This window comes from Drosophila hydei, unplaced genomic scaffold (assembly GCF_003285905.1).
Source record: "Drosophila hydei strain 15085-1641.00,03,60 unplaced genomic scaffold, DhydRS2 tig00008114-arrow-pilon, whole genome shotgun sequence".
In the NCBI taxonomy this organism is placed as follows: Eukaryota; Metazoa; Arthropoda; class Insecta; order Diptera; family Drosophilidae; genus Drosophila; species Drosophila hydei.
Genome location: NW_022045827.1, coordinates 10106904 through 10128893, shown reverse-complemented (window position 1 = coordinate 10128893; position 21990 = coordinate 10106904). Strand labels below are relative to the sequence as shown.

General features: G+C 36.6%; 1 protein-coding gene across 8 annotated transcripts; it reads left to right on the top strand.

Moving 5' to 3' along the window:
- Window positions 1-285: 285 nt before the first annotated feature.
- Window positions 286-13622, top strand: LOC111605013 (myosin-6). 8 transcript variants are annotated; one of them, XM_023323339.2, is made up of 16 exons: window positions 286-531; window positions 3148-3362; window positions 3446-3513; window positions 5023-5210; window positions 5282-5472; window positions 5529-6483; window positions 6544-6756; window positions 6819-7197; window positions 9521-11237; window positions 11319-11421; window positions 11486-11656; window positions 11716-12180; window positions 12263-12769; window positions 12823-13050; window positions 13119-13358; window positions 13428-13622. In XM_023323339.2, the coding sequence occupies exons 2-16, from the start codon at window positions 3181-3183 to the stop codon at window positions 13485-13487; spliced, it is 5667 nt and encodes a 1888-aa protein (XP_023179107.2). In that variant the 5' UTR covers window positions 286-531; window positions 3148-3180; the 3' UTR covers window positions 13488-13622. The 8 variants fall into 8 exon arrangements, with proteins under 8 accessions (XP_023179107.2, XP_023179104.2, XP_023179110.2 ...); XM_023323336.2 differs by having other exon boundaries at window positions 5005-5210; XM_023323342.2 differs by lacking the exon at window positions 6819-7197 and adding an exon at window positions 9056-9146 and having other exon boundaries at window positions 13428-13493.
- Window positions 13623-21990: the final 8368 nt, after the last annotated feature.

The following is a 21990-nucleotide window of genomic DNA, read 5'->3' as shown; positions in this document are numbered from 1 at the left end:
GGAAATATTGTAAATTGAAAAGAAAAACAAATCATTTCCATAATATTCAAAGATAAGTTTCGAAAACGGTTTTGCATTTGAATTCTTTTTGAATGGGATATATGTATGTGGAGAGTGCGCTGCCATTTACGAAAAATTCTATGCTATTTATAAAACACAGCTAATTTTTCGGCCGTAAATTTTCGATAAAGTGAATATATCAAAAAAAATAATAAAAAAATAGCTGAAACAAACAAACGTCAAAGAAAATATTGAAAAGAAAATAAAGAAAAGCTTTACGCAATTGAAATGCTGCAAGTGAATTGAATTTAAATTACATCTATTTCCAAATGCAATTTAAAAGCAGTTAAAAAGTCTCGTTGCCTGCCAATAAAAATAAAATTTCTTGCGGTTACGCAATTAAACATTTGGTAAATGAAAAGTTTCGCACGATTTGCGTACGATCAGGAGCAAATGCAGCAGCAGCTGTAGCTGTGGCCCCATTCCCAACTTGCCCAGCTTCAAATTCATCTAAATGCGGAATCTTCTTGTGTGAGTTCTAAATTTGCAATTCGCTATACACTTATAAATACATACATATATTTATATATATATGTACTTAGTTGAAAAATGTTGATAATTATTTTTAACGTGCTAGGGATTTGCAATGTTGTAGCCCTCCTTTGGCAAGAGTACGTTTCTGTCTCACGCAGCTTTCCAAACACACACACTCTCTCTCTCTCAGTCTCTCTTGAGTGTGCTAGATTTATCACTCATTGTCTATAGAGTCTCATCGTTTATCTCTTTTATTTTAATTACCCAAAAAACATGCGCAAACCTGTGATTTCTGTCTGCGCGTTGCCCACCTGTAAAGCGATCGTAAATTCTCTTTAAAACTATCTCTCTCTCTCTCTCTCTCTCTGTCTCTGTGCGCATCTAAATATATATAGAAGGCAGTGTAAACATTTGTTATTGTTTATATTTACAAATAAACTGATGTTTGTCTATATAAACAACGGGGCAATTTCTTTTTCTTATGCCCGTTCATGAAGTACAAAGAGTATATTGGCTTTGAACAATGCTCAACTTCCTGTCCTTCCTGTCCTAATTGACTTCCAGACTTTGAGTCGGGTACTCCAATGCAAGATATATATTTATATATAACATTTATACAGCTACGTTCATTTGATCGGATTCGTATATAAACTGTAAACTCTAAGTATTTCTAGCAGTCAGTTAGTATTGTCCTTAGTCGTAGTCGAATCATTGTTAACCTGCTCTACAGAGTGACCTACAAATTATGACAACTTCGACAACATTGATATTTTACAAATTTTATACATATTTTATTCCACTAACAGGCATTATGCAGTCGATTGCACCCGACCGAAGCGTTTCAATTGCTTCAATTTGAATAATTCAATAGTTTCTTGATTCGGATATTTCAAATCAAGCAGCTCGTAAATTTCTACCTCTTCCATTTTTGCGTTTAATTTATGCACATTTCTTCAAATGTTGATTAGAATATTTTGCTGGACTATAAAAGTATCATCGGAGCGCAAATTTGCATATTCGATGTTAATTCAAATTGTTTTCGATTTAATTAAGTGCTTTTTAGGTTTTTTTTTTTAAATATTTTTTGAACATATAACATTAGAACTTAGAACTTCACAGCTGTTAGGATTTGTGCTTCCCTGAATATTGTGCTTCCTAGAATATAGGTTGCTTTAGCACTTGAAATGCTTGAGGTATTCTGCAATAAATAAAGGTTGCTATCGACTTTAAGCAATCTCAAAAATCCAACTTTTCTAGCTCAAATAGACTGATTTTGCTAAATCAACTCGTCTGTTGATCTTGATAGAGTATATACGTATATATGTACGTCTCCTTCTGCCTTGAGTTCCAATTTTATAATGGAAATTTCGTTTTTGTAGTGCTGAGACCAATGCAAGTTCTTTGGAGATTTATTTCATATACTATACAAAATACCTTATTTTCTAAAAATTAAAAATTCACTGTTCAGTATTCAGAATTGGTTCACGTGCTCCATAATTATTTTGATTATGACTTTGATTTACTCAAACGTTTTCTTTAGATGTTCTCAAATGTAGACAAACTGATTCAAGGTTTATTGATCTATGTCAACATTGAAAATAAAGAAAAACTTAAGATCTTTTGTAATGCGAAAGACAAAAGAAATTGTGTGTAGATCGGTTGATTGCGTTACAGAATTACAGAACAGGCAAATAGACAGACGAACAAACGAACATCTCTCTTTGCCATCAAATTTAGAACATTTCGTACAACATTCTTCAGCTTGCTTGGATCAATGCCAAAATTCCAATGAAAGCGTTTAAATTTAGTTGATGCCCTGCATATGATAGTGTCCACTGCAGATAGAGGGTGCATACTATACAATAAGTACCAGCAGCTCCAACAAGCAGGTGAGAAAATATGACGCATGTATATGGATGACGTACAGAGAAAATTATAGACAATATTATTTCAGTGCTTTGTTGCAATTTTTCAAATCAAATCAATTGCGGATATATATTATGATGATATATACCTTATGCATCTCAAATTTAAAGATATTTCATGAGTATTATAACAGAGAAACAAACTGTTATAATTAAGCGAGATCAGTAAAAATACTATGGTTACCTTTACCTTCAAACGAGAATTTATAGTATAACAGTTTACGAAATAACTTAAGTTTTCAACTTTAAAAAGTATTCGAATGCCAGTGTCTTAAATAGTAGAACCGTATAACAGTGTATAACAGTGGTAACGAGTATTTCTTTGAATTGCAGAAAAGTTTGATGATTTTTTATAGACAGCTCAATCACTCGCAGTGTTATAAATTGTATGACAGCTTAGCAGTATAACAGTACATATACCAAGAGTTCCCACATGAAGGTTAGATATGATCATTTTTCCATATTACCTACTAGAGATAGATTCGCGTACAGAGTGTTATATTGTATAACAGATCTAGTGCATAACAGTGGCATCCATCCATGAGAAGCAGCCAACTTACTGTTTACTTTTTATTCAGTTCTCCAACTTACCATAAGTATACTATAACAGTATAACAGTTTCAATTGTATAACACTTGCTCACATATATAAATTTGGTCTAATTGATTACTTTCCTTATGATTGACAGAAAAGGCAAAGCTGACAATTTATATAGACACAGATGCATCATCTGTACCCATCGCTGAAAGGCGATCAGCTCTGCCCGCTCGGCTTTCACCCACAGACGCGTTATCCAACCAGATGCAAACGCTGCTTTCGCGACTACAAGGAACATGGAGCCCGGCGAGCAGGCGAGGAGGTGGCCGCATCCTCGCCAAATCTTTCAGATGCGCAGAGTTCACGGTAGACAACAATCGCTACAAGATATCACCATCGATATCGATATCTTATCGATCAGCTATGACATTTATTTAATTCTTCCACAGGCCCTCCTCGCGTACATGGACATCCACACAGAACTTAAGCGCAAATTCAAATAACAGCAACGATATAGGTATGAGTGATGGGATATGTTGGCCTAGTTTCTGTTAAGTCGAATAGAAAGACGTTTCTTAAATTAATCAACATTCATAGAGTACTTCTTTAAAATATATTAACTTTAACTCTTTACTATGACTAAAGTGCATTGCGTCTATCCAATAATCAAATGACTCATAACATATTTATACTGTTCAGATTCTATAGTGTTATATGTTTAATCACAGTATTTTTTACTAAAATGTGTTAAGTTTTTATGTTATTCAAAGAAAGTTTAATGTTGTTTTGTAGTTGTAGTAGTAGCTAATGATTATTCAGTAAGTTGTTATCATGAAACAGATTTGGTTTCTGAACATTATCTCAACATGAATATCGAGAGCACATCACATTCCATAAGTAGCTTAGAAAGAAGGAAAACCCTTTTTTTGGTTTTTTTAAGTTTCTAAGAATTTTTAAATTTCTTTTAAGGTAGCTATTTTGTTATTTTCAATAACTTACGCACATTCAATGAAATTAGTTTTATAAATATTTTTTTTTTTAGATTTCCGGCCACTGCTTGTAGAGCTACTTGTTGAAAACTTTATAAAATAAAGTCTATAATCAATACCCAGCAGAATATATGAGAGTATCGCAAAAAAAAAAACAAAGTAATCCATGAATATAGATAGACACGAACTTGGGAGGACTATTCTCGTTGTTGAAAGGATCTCTTTGTTCTTTTATGTTTCATTTTATTTATTTATATAAAGTCAAGACTTTCAATCTTGTCTACTTCATAGAATACAGCTTGTCATCTTAAGATATCTGCCATTTTATCTGAAATGCCTTCCAAAAAACTTTGAAAATATTTCTGTTCAACAATTACTGGCAGATATTTTCATTTAAATAAATATCAATAGACTCCAATAAACAATTTAATATGAATAAGATATATAGATACTCAGTTAATAGATACTTAGTTAATCAGATACTTAGTTAATCAAGTTTACTATATCATGCATAATATTGCTCATCCAGATGCTATTTTTACCATATATTTCTGCAGGGGTTTTAATATTTCGGTATATATTCCGAAAATAACTGTTATTCGTTTCTTGTATCTTTCTCTTTCTATCTTTCACAATTGAACTCACTGAACTCTTGCACCAACTGTACTTTCTTGTGTGCTGGTATCACTCTCTCTCTCTCTCTCTTGCTCAACACTAATCTGCATAACGTTTGTTAACACTACTTTCTACTCACATCGTATACTGAGCTGTGCTGTTGCGCTGATGTAAATCACTTTTGTCGCACCTGTGTTACGTAACAAATAACGGCACTATTTGGTTGGCCAACGCTCATCGCCGAATCAATAAAAACAAAAACAAAACTGTGACTGTGAACGTGACTGTGATTGTGATTGTGATTGTGATTGTAATTGTGACCCAACACAATGATGTTCATGTTGATGTCCAATCCGCTGCTTGCTGTTTGCATTCGCTGCACTTGACGCTTTTACTCAACCCAGTTGTACACTTCAATGTAGAGCTAAAGAAACGTCCGCAGTCCTGGGCCTCCACGCCGGACATCGATGAGCCGCCGGATGAGCCGACCCAACGCCAAAATTCGGCGTCTGCGTCGGCTGGCCGACCCTCCGCCGATAACAATGTGGCTGTCACCCTGAAGCTACCAGTTCCTCCACGCCGTCACACAACTGCCTTGGACATGGCTGAGGTGAGTCCGGTGATTCATGACTAACTAGCTCGCATCGCTGAGATCAAACACCTTCCCTTCTACACTGGCAGGTGGAACAGACGCTCACGCAAGGCCGTGCCACAGCCTCCCCCAGTAAAACTTCAAGTATTCCAGATGAGCTAGTCATCCTATCGACAGACAGTCTTGCCGAGCGTGTGCGTAAAATGAATTTGCTCAAAAAGCAGCGTAGTCTCAACTCAAGAGAGTCCAGCCGGGAACGCTCTGTGCCGCGTCGAGATGAGTAAGTCCAAGCATCCATCATATATCTCTGTCCCAACTAAGCCTAGTGTATCTCAGGGAAAGCGAATCTACAGCGCCACCGCCAGATCGACCGGAACGCAGCAAGTCCGGCACATCGCTCAACCAGCAGACGGAGCTCAAGCGCGCCTCCCTGCCGCCAAAGAAGGTTCCAGTCGTAACAACGGCCACAGCAGCTGCCACTACAACTGCATCAGCGACCACAACTATAAAGTCCTCCTCATCAACTACATCTTCAAGTCACACAGAAACCAAGGTCTCAGCCTCCAGCTCTAGCTCGAGCAGCAGCTTAAGCAGCGCGCGTCGCAAGGAGACGGAAATCAGCAATGGCAAGGAAACTATCAAAAGACAAACTGTGCCGGCAGCAGCCACGCCCACAACCGCCAGCACGCTGAAAGAGCAGATGGCTACGCTGCGCGCTGATCTGGAGGCCATGAAGGCGCGAGCGGAACGCGCGGAGCGTGAGAAGAGCGACATACTGCTGAGACGGCTGGCCTCCATGGACACCGCCTCTAATCGCACAGCCGCCTCGGAGGCGCTGAATCTGCAACAGAAGCTGAACGAAATGAAGGAGCAGCTGGATCGCGTGACGGAGGACAAACGTAAGCTGAATCTGCGCATGAAAGAGCTGGAGCACAAGGACAGCCAATCTGAGCTGAAGCGTAAGCTGCAGGCTGCTGAGCAAATCTGCGAGGAGCTCATGGAGGAGAATCAATCGGCCAAAAAGGAAATCCTCAACTTGCAGGCGGAGATGGATGAGGTGCAGGACACGTTCCGCGACGATGAGGTCAAGGCGAAAACCAATCTGCAAAAGGATCTCGAAAAGGCAACCAAAAACTGTCGCATCCTCAGCTTCAAGCTGAAGAAGAGTGAGCGCAAAATCGAGACGCTCGAGCTGGAGAGGCAAAGCTCCTACAATGCCGAGCTGTGCGCCAAGGTCAAGAAGCTGGAGGAGGAGCTGCGTTTCTCCAGTGAGCTAACCCGTAAACTACAGGTGAGCAAGCCAAGTGCAATGATCTATTCAGTTCACTCATCTACTCCTGCTTCCCTGCAGACAGAGGCCGAGGAGTTGCGAAATCCGGGCAAGAAGAAGGCGCCTATGCTGGGCGTGCTGGGCAAGTCCACGTCGGCGGATGCAAAGATCACGCGCGAATCTCTGACACGCGGTGGCTCCCAGGAAGATCCGCAGCACTTGCAGCGTGAGCTGCAGGACTCCATTGAGCGCGAAACGGATCTCAAGGATCAGCTGAAATTTGCCGAAGAAGAGGTGAGTCCACATACCAAGCGACAACGAATTTAGATTAATCACTTGACAACCTTAACGTGAAGCGACGTCAACTCAAAGCTAGGGCGTCCAGGCAACGGGCTCAAGTGAATCGCGGCACCCAAACGGGTGACATGCTGGCCATTCCTTTAGGCTTCCCGCGCTCTACCCAGACAGCGCCCATAGCTCAAGCTGAAGCTGGCTGCAATACGTCGCCCCTGCCCGAAACTCAGGCCATGCATACGCAAACCCAACTGGTCGAGTCTTCCGACATGGCGACTCAAACCAATTTCGAGCTGAGCGCCAGAAATGTTTCCGTTGAACGTGAAGCTTCACCGTTCGTGTCGCTCTTTGCACCCAGCACCTCGACCAGGGTTGTCAATTCCACCTCTTTGCTCTTTCCCAGCGCCATGTCTCATGTGCTCTTGGCAGGCGCCTGCGCAGGTACCTAGTACAGCTCCTGCTCACTAAGATCTCACCAGCAATGACCACAGCAATGCGAATTTCCCAAATACTAAGAGTAAAGTGATTTTGCAGATACTATATGGAGGAGGTAGAAGAGGCGGAAGAAGGGCAGGAGAAGGAGCAGGAGCAGTAGCAGGAGCAGGAGCAGGAGCAGGAGCAGGAGCAGGAGCAGGAGCAGGAGCAGGAGCAGGAGCAGGAGCAGGAGCAGGAGCAGGAGCAGGAGCAGGAGCAGGAGCAGGAGCAGGAGCAGGAGCAGGAGCAGGAGCAGGAGCAGGAGCAGGAGCAGGAGCAGGAGCAGGAGCAGGAGCAGGGCAGGAGCAGGAGCAGGAGCAGGAGCAGGAGCAGGAGCAGGAGCAGGAGCAGGAGCAGGATCATTATAATTATCATTATCATTATCATTATCATTATCATTATCATTATCATTATCATTATCATTATCATTATCATTATCATTATCATTATCATTATCATTATCATTATCATTATCATTATCATTATCATTATCATTATCATTATCATTATCATTATCATTATCATTATCATTATCATTATCATTATCATTATCATTATCATTATCATTATCATTATCATTATCATTATCATTATCATTATCATTATCATTATCATTATCATTATCATTATCATTATCATTATCATTATCATTATCATTATCATTATCATTATCATTATCATTATCATTATCATTATCATTATCATTATCATTATCATTATCATTATCATTATCATTATCATTATCATTATCATTATCATTATCATTATCATTATCATTATCATTATCATTATCATTATCATTATCATTATCATTATCATTATCATTATCATTATCATTATCATTATCATTATCATTATCATTATCATTATCATTATCATTATCATTATCATTATCATTATCATTATCATTATCATTATCATTATCATTATCATTATCATTATCATTATCATTATCATTATCATTATCATTATCATTATCATTATCATTATCATTATCATTATCATTATCATTATTATTATCATTATCATTAGTTCGATCTACATTAGTTTATTTACAATAAAAAGTTAATTTACATAATATTAGTATAAAATCTGACGTCTACCTTTGGTCTTTGCTGGTTTTGATCTGTCCACGCGTTTATGTAGTGCAGTTAAATTTCTTGTTTCACTCTGTTTTTAATACGTACATTTAAATTTGTATAAATATGTTTTAATACACTTGCAATGACCATGATGCGAAAGTAAAGTATATTTAGATATGTCACATATATATATATACATATATATATATATATATATATATATTTATATTCCTTTGTCTGTCCGTTTGCTTGTGAACCAATTATTAAAGTAAAATTGTTTAAATATTAAAAACAAAAATATAAATATATTTTTCAACAAACAAGATAAAAGATAAAAGCTAAAAGATACAACTTATTGTAGAGAGCTCCACTAACCAAAAGCGAGGCTTATGAATAGTTAAGTCAGGTTCATTAGCCAAACCTCAGGAAACAGTGGCACTTTATATACGTTTTTGTTTTGTGAAGAATATGAGTTTCAGATTTATTTATTTAAATTAAATTGTTTCTATTTACGGTGCATAATTATAGTCTGCAAAGGTATTCAAGCTTCGGCCCGCCGCAGGAAACTTTTTCTTATTTCTGTTTCCATGTTTCCATGCCATGCTAACCCAGTAGGTTAGAGTTGTTCACTATTGGTATATCAGCTGATATCAGGGCAGAGTTTTTATCCTCGAATACGAAATGATTTTAATTGAGCTAATCAAGTTTTACATAAATCAAATGTTGTGTTTTATACATTTCAGGCTGAACATTTGAGGAAAAAGGTGACTCGGTTCGAGGATGAAAATGAGTCTTTGATGATGCAGTTGAAAAAAATGGCAACGCGCTCAAGAAGTACGATCAAAATTTGTTCACAAATTTATATACCTATATATATATTTAATACTTACATAGTTTTTACTAATAAAAAAACAGAAATTTTAATGCAAAACTAAAAAAAAAAAAACGATTCAAATGATATAGAGATTCGCAAAAGTCGTTTAAATCGTTTCTTAGACACGATATACTATATAGTCTATTTAACATATATATATTCTATCGAACTAACGATATTTCTCATGCGCTTCTAATGAATAAATTCAACAAATAATTTGCCATTTTTTGCGGCTGCTCATGAAATGTAATTAATCAATGTGAACCTCGCATGCGACTAATTAATACCCTAACTGTGAATATTTTTTAATCGACATTTCGCTATGCCCTAACAGCTCGCAAATTGAGTCCTGCGCCGCACCCGCATCGCTTGGCGCCCGAGGTGCACGCCGATCGGGATGAGGGCATTTCAGATGAGGATGATCCCGCCGAGCTGCGCATCTTGCTCGAGCTGAATGAGCAGGAGGCATCCATACTACGTCTCAAGGTGGAGGATCTGGAGAAGGAGAATGCCGAGTCGAAGAAATATGTGCGCGAGTTGCAGGCGAAGTTACGCCAGGATAACGCCAATGGCAGCAAGACTTCGCTGCTCAGTTTCGGCAGCTCCTCCGGCGCCGCTGAGAAGAAGCTGAAGGCGCTCAACGATGAGCTCGCCCAGCTGCGCAAGACTCTGCAGGAGAAAGAGCAGAGCGTGGAGACTATGCGCGCTCAGCTGAATAAGCTGACGACGCTGGAGAGCGAGAATGAGAAGTTGAGCAAGGAGAACAAACGGCTGCAGCTGCAGTCGCTGCGCAAGGCGAACTCCGTTGAGAAGAATGGCGAAACGGAGCTGCCCAAGCTCAAGGATGCCCTGGCCCAGGCGCAAAAGGAACGCGACGAGCTGACCGCCAGGGTGAAGCGCATGCAAGTGGAGGCCGAGGGCAAGCTGCCATCGCGGACGCCCAAGCGAGTCAATGATCTGACGCCCAAGAGTCACCTGAAGAAGTGGGTGGAGGAGCTGGAGGATGAAATCAGTGAAATGCGCGTCCAGCTGGGCAGCAGTGGCGCCGCTCAACTGAAGACGTTGCAACTGAGCAAGGAGTCGCTGGAGGAGGAGCTGCAGAAATGCAAGCAAAAGTTGACGCTGGCTGAGGGCGATTTGCAGCGCTTGAAGCTGCTCAATGGCAGCAGCAGCAAATCCAAAGAGCTGGAACAGAAGCTCAAGGCCAGCGAGGAGGAGTCCAAGAAGCTGAATACCAAGCTCAAGGACTTGGAGGATAAGTTGAAGAAACAGGAAAGTCAGCTGAAGCAGACCGAAGCCAGCAAATCCACGCTGGAGACGCAAAACAAGCGTGAAAAGGAGAAGTCGTCGAATCTGGAGAAGGATCTGGAGAAGCAAGCCAAAGAACGTGAAAAGCTCGAGTCCAAGCTCAACCAACTGGACAGTGAGCTACTCAGCGCCAAAAAGGCAGGGGAGAAAACGAAAGCCTCGCTCGAGAAGGATATCAAGGATCTGAAAACGAAGTCCAGCAAATCGGACAGCAAGCAGATGCAGGAGCTAAAGAAGCAGCTGGAGGAGGCTCAAGCTGCGATCAGCAGCGAACAAAAGCGCTATGAGGAGCTGAATACCCATTGGGAGAAGCTCTCCGAGGAAACCATACTCATGCGCGCCCAGCTAACCACGGAGAAACAGAATCTGCAGTCCGAACTCACTGCGGCCAAATACAAGCTCGCTGACATGGACACCATTCGGATTGAGCGCACGGACATGGCTCGCAAGCTGAATGAAGCGCAGAAGAAGATCAAGGAGCTGGAGGTGAAGAGCCTCAAGACGGGCAACAGCGGCGACCATGAGCGCTCGATGCTGAAGAACAAGCTGGCCGAGAAGGAGCACGAGTACGAGCGACTGCGTCGCGAGAACGAGATGAACATCGATCTGGTGTTCCAGCTGCGCAAGGACAACGACGATCTTAACAGCAAGCTGAACGATTTCAATCGCATCGAACAGGCGCAACTCTCGCTCAACGGACACGGCGCAAGGCGTGAAGCGGAGATCAAGGAATTGAATGAAAGGTAACTATCCAAGTGAGGAATAAGGCCATGGCCATACAAGCTGAATCGTTCCCTTAACTCACTTTTATTCTACTATTTTAGATTGCAATCCGCTGAGCTGCAGCTGAAGTCGGAGGTAGCCTCGACCCGTTTGCGCTACGAGCAGCAGGTGAAGAATCTCAGTGGAGAGCTCAACTCTATGCAGGTAAGCAGTGAGAGGAGCTATTGACATAGCCTAATCGAATACTGATGCTTCGAGTGCATTGCAGCGTCAGTGTGAGCGCTTCAAGAAAGACAGAGATGCATTCAAGCAGATGCTGGAGGTGGCGCAGAAGAAGATCGGCGATCTGAAGGCCAACAATACGGGGCGGCAGAGTCGCAGCTCGATGCACAGCAGCGACGACGATGACAAGAGCAAAATCGCTTACCTGGAGCAACAGGTGAGATCCAATTCAAGCTGTTAACTAAGGGAAACTGCAAGCCTTGAATGCCCTTGCAGATTGGGCATCTGGAGGATCAGCTGGTCGAGTCGCGCCTGGAGTCGAGCAAAGTGAAGACGGAGCTCGTGTCCGAGCGCAGCGCCAATGAAATCAAAATATCTGAAATGCAATCGAAGCTGAACGAGTTCGAGGAGGAGCGTGTCATCGGCTCAGGCAGCACCAAGCTGCCCGGCATGAAGACCAAACTGGAGCTGTCCTGGCAGAAGGAGCGCGAGGATCAGCAACGTCTGCTCCAGGAGACGTCGACGCTAGCGCGCGACCTGCGCCAAACTCTCTTCGAGGTGGAACGCGAGCGGGACAAGGAACGGCTCGAGTCCAAGCGAAAGCTGGATCAAACCAAGCGCGCAACCGAAGAGGAAATGGAGGAGGGTCGCAAAAAGATTGCCGAGCTGCAATGCGATCTGCTCGAGCTGCGCGACGTGCACGCCAAGCTGCGCACCTCCAATGAGAAACTGCGTAGAGAGGTGAGAATAGGCTCTCCAGCTTAACTAATTGAAATCTAAACACCTTTCCCTCCGTCTCCCTCTCTCTGCCCCGCTCACTCAGCGCGAACGCTATGAAAAGGAGCTGATCAAGCGTCGCTTGGAACAGGATGGTGGTGAGCGCAAGGTGGGTGCCTTGCTGCAGACTGTGGACGAGCTGGTGAAGATCGCGCCAGATCTGAAGATAGTTGGCGGTTCAGCCGCACGCAGTTCGTCCTATGCAGACAACAAGCTGCGCCCGGAGCAGGCGGATGTGCGACGCAGTCGCAGTCCATCGCCCACGTTGAGCAGCGCACAGATCACCAATGTGCTGGCCCGCTTAGCAGAGGCTTCTGAGGAGCTGCGCAAGTTCCAGCGCTTCAACGAGGACGAGCAGGAGCGCAGTCGCATACGCCGTGGCAATCTGCGTCGCGCCGCCTCGCAGGAGAACGATCCGCATGGCAGCACCAGCTCGGTGGCCAGCGCGGCGGGCTCTCAACGCGGTGGCGGACGTTTGTCCCGCAACTCAAGCAACAATGGCAGTCTGATACGCAAGAGTCTTTCGCTGGATCACTCCATACAGCGCGATCAGGTAGGCAGTGACCGCAGGTGTGGAAAGAGGAAATTTTGACTCTTTGCTTGCAGAATATTTGGCGCCAGGACGATGGCAGCGTATCATCCATGCAGTCCATTGACTCTGAGCTGGGCGGCTTGGTGCGTGACTCCAGCTTGGACTCACGCCTCGACTCACGCCTGTCCGGCGGATCCACCCAGAGCGACATACCACGCGGTCCACGCAAGAAGAAGAAGGGCATCATGGGCAAGCTACGCAGTCTGACCAAGAGCAGCCGCAATTCCGAGAGTGAAGTATCGGTGGGTTTGCGATAGAAACAATGTCGATGATGTCAATATATAAATAATTACACTTTCTTTTATTTTAGATTCAAGGATCAGATTCAGACATAAGCGTAGCGAGCGATATGAGGTCCAGTAAGAAGGACTTGCGTGGTCGTCTCTCGGGCATGTTTAAGCGTTCCGGCTCCAATTCACGCAGCGAGAGCATCGAGCGCGCCAGCTCGGAGCAGAGGCCGGTTGCTGTAACCGTCGTTGGCCATCCGGATGGACCGCATCCGCGCGACCCGCCGCCAGCCAATTCGCTTACGCCCAAGCCCATACGTTCGGCAAGTTGGAAAGCAGCAAATTCAAATGTTCGTTGGGAGTTACTGATTTCCGAAATTTCTTACTTATAGATAAAGCCGCCGACGGGCACGCCCACCACACCAACCACAAGACGGCGCCAAGCCAAGTAGCCAATTGAAGATCTAAGATTCATCAGTTAGTTAGTATATACCCGCATAGTCCACGGTTCCCAATGCTCGACGCACTGCAACTGGAGCTTTATCATTTTCATAACTTATTTATTTGACTTGCAAATGTTCTTCAATTATTTTATTTTCATTGTTTTCAATTTGAAATCAAAAACATATACATCTTAAAAAAGAAAACTTATCGCGACTTTATCTTTTTCTATTCATCTTTGTCATTCCACCACTAGGGGATGATAGAATTCGAAAATAATCGGGTAATACTCAAGATCTTTTGGTATGCTCACATGGTAACACAAACACGTAAACGTTGATACAAACAGGATAGTAGATACGACCAAAGTGAAGTGCCCTTCCGGGGGTGACTTATCAACGCCAGAAACGAAAAAGATTAAAGCGCTACCGACCACAAATAACGGAATTTCCAGCATTTTCTGCCTTGTTTTTTTTTTATATAAAAACTCGTAAACTAAAATTTTGACCTATACGACGAAGATAAGTGTATTCTGAGATTCGAATTCCAAATTTTGTTTATGTTAACTTTATGATATATTTGAAATTCTTCGTTATATTGTATACTTGGTTCTTCTGCGGATCTGAAGTTAAAAAACTTTTTTCGTATTTTTCGGAATATTTTATAGTAAGAAGCTGCAGTGATCTACTCTGGTTTCATGGATTTTGGAGTTATAAAAAGTATATTGCTCTATTATTATTCGATTTACTTGTGGGATATTTTAGCTCATATCGGGAATTATCATACATTTTAGGCAAAGACTTGGAACTTGTAATAAATTATAAATTCTAACTTATATAGCTCGTTCATCGAAGCCTGACATATCCCGATTATTTAAAGATTTGTAAAGAATTTCAGAATACTTGGTCCAACAATTTTTCATTCATAGTTGACTATATGTTAGATATAGCCTGGATATTTGTAGAGCCAATGAATAATGTTGAAATGCAGTTGAAATAAAAAGAGTGAGTGACATTTATTCTATTTACTTGCAATTTATGTATATATTCAAAGTATTTTTTTTTTGTTTTTTCTTTATGCTTAAAACTTTTTTTTTACAAACTACATTTAAAGTTAAACATAATTAAAAATGTATAATTCATTTCGTGTATTTTAGTAATTGTTTTTCTCTTTCTTTTTTAAATATATTAAACAATTGAAATTTGAAAACTTGAATTGCCAGACCAAGAAGGAAAGAAAATACAATAAAAAGGAAAATTATATACTCTATATACTTAATAGCGCTTTATATATATTTATATATATATATATTTTGTTATAAACAAACTTTGTAAATAATATTCAACTTTGCAATTGATGTTAATTTGAGTATGTGGCTTGCCTAGAGTTTTTATACTATATATACTATATACTATATGTATAGTATTTTATATAGTATTTATTTTAGATAACAAATATGAATTGGGATCAAAAGTTCAGATCTTTAAGCAACTTATTGTGGGTGGTCTTTGTTTTCTATGCAATATTTTGATACACATACATATATACATACATATAAATGTACACACATATATATATATATATATATATATATATAGTATTTTAGTTATATATGAAAGAGAGACGTATGTAGGGGGTACGTTGCTATATTTATTAGTACGGTATTTTATGTTTTTTTCTTCTTCGTTTTTTAGCTTCTGAATATTGTTTAAGTATGTCAGTTACATTTATACAATTATGCAATTTCGGTATTTTTGTTGGTATTTTTTTAATGTATTCTGCTTGAGTTTTCTTTGAATTTTGTTCGCTTCGCATGTTAATTATGTTTCTTTTATACAATTATGCAATTTGGTATTTTAGTTGGTATTTTTTATATGTATCTGCTTGAGTTTTCCTTGTTTTTCTTTAATCATGTTTTATATTCATTTAAAAGTTAGCTTTTATTAATTATTATTATTATTATTATTTGTTTGTTTGTTTGTTGTTGTGTTTAGTAACAATGTTTTTTTGACAGATATTTTGTTCATTTATTTTTTTTTTGTTTTTTGATATTACTTAGGCACTGTGTTCGTATTACATTAAAAAATTAATTAAAAATTTAAATTTAGGTATGTATAAATACATTGTAAAAAATTTCATTAAGTTTACCGTAAACTAAAACTTGCAACTCTCTATATCTCTGTCTCTTTCGCTCTATATGTATGTATGTAATTTCCATTGTAGTTTATGTTTCCTTAGCTTTTTCTTCTTCTTACTTTTCGTTTCGTTTTTTTTGTTTTGTTTTTTTTTTTGGTATTTTTAATATTTTTTCTTTGTTTATGTTTTTGTTGTATTTCTATGTATGTATGTAACTTGTCTGCCTCATAACAGGTTCGGTTCCTAATTTGTTATCTCTAAAAAGTACACGTAGAAAAGTCTAGAAAAAGTGAAACGAAACAAATCAAAAAATGTTTTTCATATAATATGTATGTATAGCTTTTCTCTATAAGTGTATTTGTGTGTGTGTGTGTGATACGTAAAATCTTGTAAGTTAAACTAAATACATATTTTTTATTATTAATGCCCAGCAGCTAAACCGGAATGATCAAAACACTTTTTTCCACACATCTGGCAACACTTAAATGTCTAAAAATACCGTTACAACTGCTTTACATGCTATAACTATATGTATGTATGTATGTACGTGTGTGTGTTTGAGTAACTGTTTGGTCAACAGCTACAGTTACAGCTAAAATTATACGCTTAGCCTGCCTTACATTTGTCGTAACTAATGCTTAGTTGTCATAAATAAAAACAGTTATATATGTATTTTTAGTACCTAAATAACTTTAGTCGCGCCTTTAGCCATACACTATACATACATAGTTAACAAAAATTATGAGTGTAGGTGTGTGTGTGTGGGTGTACGTGTAGGTATACGTACATGTGTGTGTTTTTCTAAACATGCAAAGTGAACAAAAAGTTCTTTTTAAAAAAAAAGAACTTGAAACTTTCTTACTGAAATCGTTGACAAAATATGAAATGCATTTACTGCAGATATAGTTTATATATATTTATATATAAATAATATAAATTATTCGAAAAAATATTGAAAAATTCTTCTGTTGCTGTTGTCTCTGCTTTTTCCTTAGACGAACTTATGTAGGTAGCCTATTCATCTGAGATTTCTTAGATTTCTTCGTTTGTCTTTTTTTTGGTTTTTTCTTTTTCTTGTATTACGAGTTAAGAGTTATTTTAGTTTAAGCTTTACTTTCATCTTATTCTCTGCTTCATTTGTTGCATTTGTTTAACAGTCTCAATTTTTGGTTTTATTTTGCATATTTTTTCTCTTTTTTTCGGTTTTTTTTCTCATGTCTATTATTATTTTTAAACTACATACAAATTACTTTTGTTTACTAACTGTTTTTTTGTCGTTCGGTTTATTTTCCTCTTAATTTCTTTTACCATATATAGATATACACATACATACCTCATGAAACGAATTGAAAGCCAAAGTAAGAAATCAAAAAGGAATTAAGAATAGTACGAATCTATATAATAAATTATTTTCTGGCAAAACTTGTATGTATCATACATCATATCATATTATATAACACGCCTCGAATTCGATTTGAAAACAAAGTATATGCTCACACACACACACATAGCCAGTTCATAAGATCTGAACTGATCTGATTCTGCTAGCAAGTTCCGAGTGTTTGTGCTGCTTCTTCTTCTTCTTGTTCATCTTTAAGCCTAACATCAATCTCTGTCTGTCATCATTACCATTATTATTATGATTATTATCATTATTGTGTGTTTCTCTATAAATTTAGTCATTACAAAAGGTGTCTTAGGTGGAATCGTTTTTGTCTTAGGAATTTAGCTTAGATAACTGTTAAATCTTTTTGTTTCGCACTCTTATTTCAAATCATTCTAGTTTAGTCTTACGAAAATCAAGAAATAAATTTGTTTCAGGTGAAAAATAAAAAAAAAATAGAATATTCAATCTTATTTTCATTTAGCTTAACTATTATTATGAGATACCAGTCGAAAATTGTAAACCCAAACTATAACCATAACTATTCAACGGACTTTACATTGGATCTTCGTTTATATATCTCTTTGTTTACCATAGATTTCTCAGTTTTTTTTCTTTCTTTATATATAACTTCTCTTTTTTTTTTGCATTTTGGCGCATTGTTCGTAAGTTGTTTTTTTTGTTTCGCTTAATTTTTAAAACATTTTTTATAGCTATTTCATTGTCAAATTTCAAGATCGACGAATTTGAAGCAGAGTTATATTATTGATGTAACAATTTCTCAAAAGACAACTCGAAAACCCAAAACAAAAACCAAAGAAAACGAAATACCAATTTTTTAGATCATATTTTTAGATCTGTCTCTCTCTCTCTTTCTTTCTCTCTGCTGTGCCAAGATTCCATAAAATGTAAAAGCAAAGAACACAAGAAAAATAATATAGATACATATATTATATAAATATATATATATATCTGTATATATTTCCGATTCACAATTGTAGAAATGAAAAGCCAAAACCAAATACACGAAATGAAAACACAAAACACAAAAACGAAAAAAAAACAAACAGGTTTAAATATTATATGCGTTTGGACATATATATATATATATATGGATATATATATATATACGTATTATAGTCCTTGATTCTTATATATGGACATATGCTACAACAATATCCTTATACAATCTAAACTTGATTTTTGCTTTGTTCATTAACTGAAGTGAATTTTTTAGCATAACTTTTTTGTTTTATGTTCATAGTTTGTTTTTTTTTTAGTACAATATTTAGATTTATTTTTACTGTTAAATTGATATATTTACGCATATATTTATGTATATAATAATATATATATATATATATATATATATATATATATATATATATATATATATATATATATATATATATATATATATATATATATATATTTATATATATGTATATATATATATTTATATGTAATTGTATATAGTAGTTGTAATTACGTTTAGATGCATATATATGTAGTTCATTTATTAGGTTTTTATTTAAAAAATTTTTGTTTTTTCTTTAACTTTAAATCATAAATCGTACGGATTAAAAAAGAAATTGTTTTACAATTAACAGTCAGTGTTTTTTTTTGTTTGTTTTTAATAATTTTTTTACATTTTCCATTACTTTAAACCTTGCTTTAACTATTTATGTATATATTTCCTTGAATTAGTTATTAATTTTACCATTACTTATTTCAAATTGTTAAACATCACTTTTTTATTTTAGATTTATTTTTGTGTTTTTTCTTGTTTTCTGTAAATTTTATTTTAACTGTTTCTGTATGAAAAAAGTGGGTTTTGGTAATTAAACAAAAGATATTTGTAGATATATATATAAATGTATATATATATATGTATATGTAGGTGTAAGTATGCAATGATCATTAATCAGAATAATAATAATAATGTTCTGCTTATAAAATTACATCAGGTGTTTTCTCTTAACTGCATTAGACCAACACATTTCGTTTACTCCATTCTCAATTGTTAATATTAGGTGTAGTTGTGTTGTTGTTTTTGTTTTGCTCAATTATGTATATATGTATGTATATTCATAAATATACACACACATGCATACATGTATGCTTGCATGCATGCCATATAACGGTTTTAAATGTCTAGGTTGTTGTTGTTGCTGCTGTAGAGCAGTTTATGTTGCTGTTATTCATTGTGTTACTGTTTCTCTTGTTCTTGCTCTTGCTGCTGTTGTTGCTGCCTGCTGGAAAAGAATACAGAAATTACAAAGAATTACAAGCGGAAAGGAAATGGAACAAAACTTCTTTCGCTCAACTTTGAACAAATCTTCAACAACGCCACGTGTGCGTCCCGCTGGCCAAGCGCAGTGATTTTCTATCTTTCATTTGTTTGATTTATCTTTCTTCAATATACAACATACAATTAGACATGTACACACACACACTCACACACATACATACACATAGACAAACAGACTCGCCGAAACTCTCACACGTACGAGCGGCAGCACAGCATTTTCTGCATTTTGATTTAAAAATTAAAGGAAAACAAAAGCAAATTTTTTGTTGGTATTTTTTTTTTCAAAATTTTCAAACGTTTTTTATACGTTCCACTTTACTTTGTCGTTCTCTTTTCTTTTTTCTTTTTTTTTAGATTTAGTTTTAACTTTTACTGTGTAGTTTTTGCATTGTTTACGTTAGTTTACTTTGTTAAAGAGTTTTTTAGGTGTATAATTATATAAAAAATTTAAGCATATGTTTATATGTATATTTGTAATTTAAACGAAATTAAATTAGGAATTTATGATTGTAGGATCTGCTTGCTAAGTAGATTTGTAAAAATTAGACGAAAAAAACACACTATGCAATAAATCACCGAAAAATAAAGTAAGGTATATATGTATGTATGTATGTGGTATGTATGTATGCAGTAGTATGTATGTATGTATTGTATATTGTAATTGTAAAATGTTCGCGTAATCAACAAATTAAAAATTACGTTTTGTAGTTTGTAATAGCAAAAAAATATTACTTCATATGTTTGTATATGTATGTAAATATGTAAGTATAAATGTATCTATTAGCGTAAATAAGCATATACATATATATAAATACATATATATATGTACGTAAGGTTTTTGTAATATGTAATAATAAATTGTAAAATCGCAATTATTTAAAAATTAGTTTACTTTATGTTGTTGTTTTTGTTTACATAACACATTCAAATGATCATGTATGTATGTTAAGAGTAAATAATATATGTAAAGTAATTAAAGATATATATATATATATAGATGTATGTATATAATCAATAAAATATGCAATTCTCATGTTCTCTTCGCGCGTGTGTGTGTACGTGTATATACGTAAGTCTGAGTGTGCGTGTGTGTGTACAGTTGCAGTTGCACGCACACACATACAGACGCATACGTACACATGCTAATTGTTGTTGTTGTTGTTGTGGTTGTTGTTGTGGTTGTTGTCTGCTTGGCAAACGATGAAAATTTAAAAAATGTGCAACGCAACTCTAAGCATCGTTTTCCTTCTTTCTCATTCTCTCTTTTTATCTATTTTCTCTTATGACTTTTGTTTTCTATGCTGCTTCTTTAACTGTAGTTTAAATGTATGTATATTATATATATACATATACACATACACATATATATGCATACATATATATATATATACATGTATATATATATATATATATATATATATATATATATATATATATATACATATATAGATGTATATCAGTATGTATATAGTTTTTTGCTTTTATTCTTTTTCCGTTTTTTTTGTTTTGTTTTTTTTTGTTTGTTTAATGTTTAGAGCGATTCGTATTGTTTTCCTTGTTTCTTTTATAGCTTTCAGTATTAATTAATCAAGTTGTTGTTGTTGTTATTAGCGATTCTCTCAATCTGTTTTTCTTTAACTAAATAATAATTCCAACACTATATAATTCTAGTTTCAAGTTCAACTTTCGCTTACATGCAAACGACATACGACATACGCTTATTAATTAGGTTTTCTTTATATATGTAGTTTAACTTTTAGCTAGTTGTGTTTACTTTACTTTTAAATGGTAAATTTATAAATTTTGTAACGTGTTCTCTTCATCCTTTTCTTGTTGTTGCTTTCTTGTTCTTGTTGTTGTTCAAAGCCAACACAGCCCGAAACACATGCCACGCCCTCGCCCTTGCTCGTAACAACCCACGGCAAACGTATTGACTAAGGCAAGCAGCTTTGCATTTCCTTTTTACTGTCTATATTCTTAACTGTTTGTATTTATAATTTGTTTTTGTTTTTCTTTTTCCTGTATAAGCCTTACATTTGTTTTTTCTTTTTTGTTATTTCACTGCTACGCCTTGTCGCCAAATAGTTTGCATGTTTGATCCGAGCTAGAGAGCGCGGCATGTGGGCGTGATGCGCTTTCTCTTATCTCTTTACTTTTTCATTTACTTCGCTTTTTTTTGTTTTTTTTTTTTTTGTTGCCAACTAGTCAATTTAAATGTACAATTTCGAATTTGTATTTACTAATTTTAGTAGTTAGGGGATGTTTTGTTTTTGTTTTTAAGTATAATTTCTTATAATTCCTTTTCTTTCCTTTAATGTTAATTTTCTTTTGTTGGTATTCCGTACACTTTTCTCTTGTGTCTCTAATTGGCTAAACTTTATACTTTAATATCTTCACAATTCTATTATCATTATTATTATTATTATTATTAATTTCGTTTTTGTTTTCAATATGCATGTATTTGTGATTTTAGTTGGATTGTTATTGTTAAAAAGGGAGGGACAGGACACAGCATATATATACGTCTGCTAAGAAGGGGCGGGGGAACGCATGAAAAATGTTTTTGTTGCGCGGAATTGAGTGCTGTTTTGTTTGCTTGTTATATTTTTGTTGCCTATGAATTTTTACATACTCAACGCTATATATATATATATATATATATATATACACATATATATATATA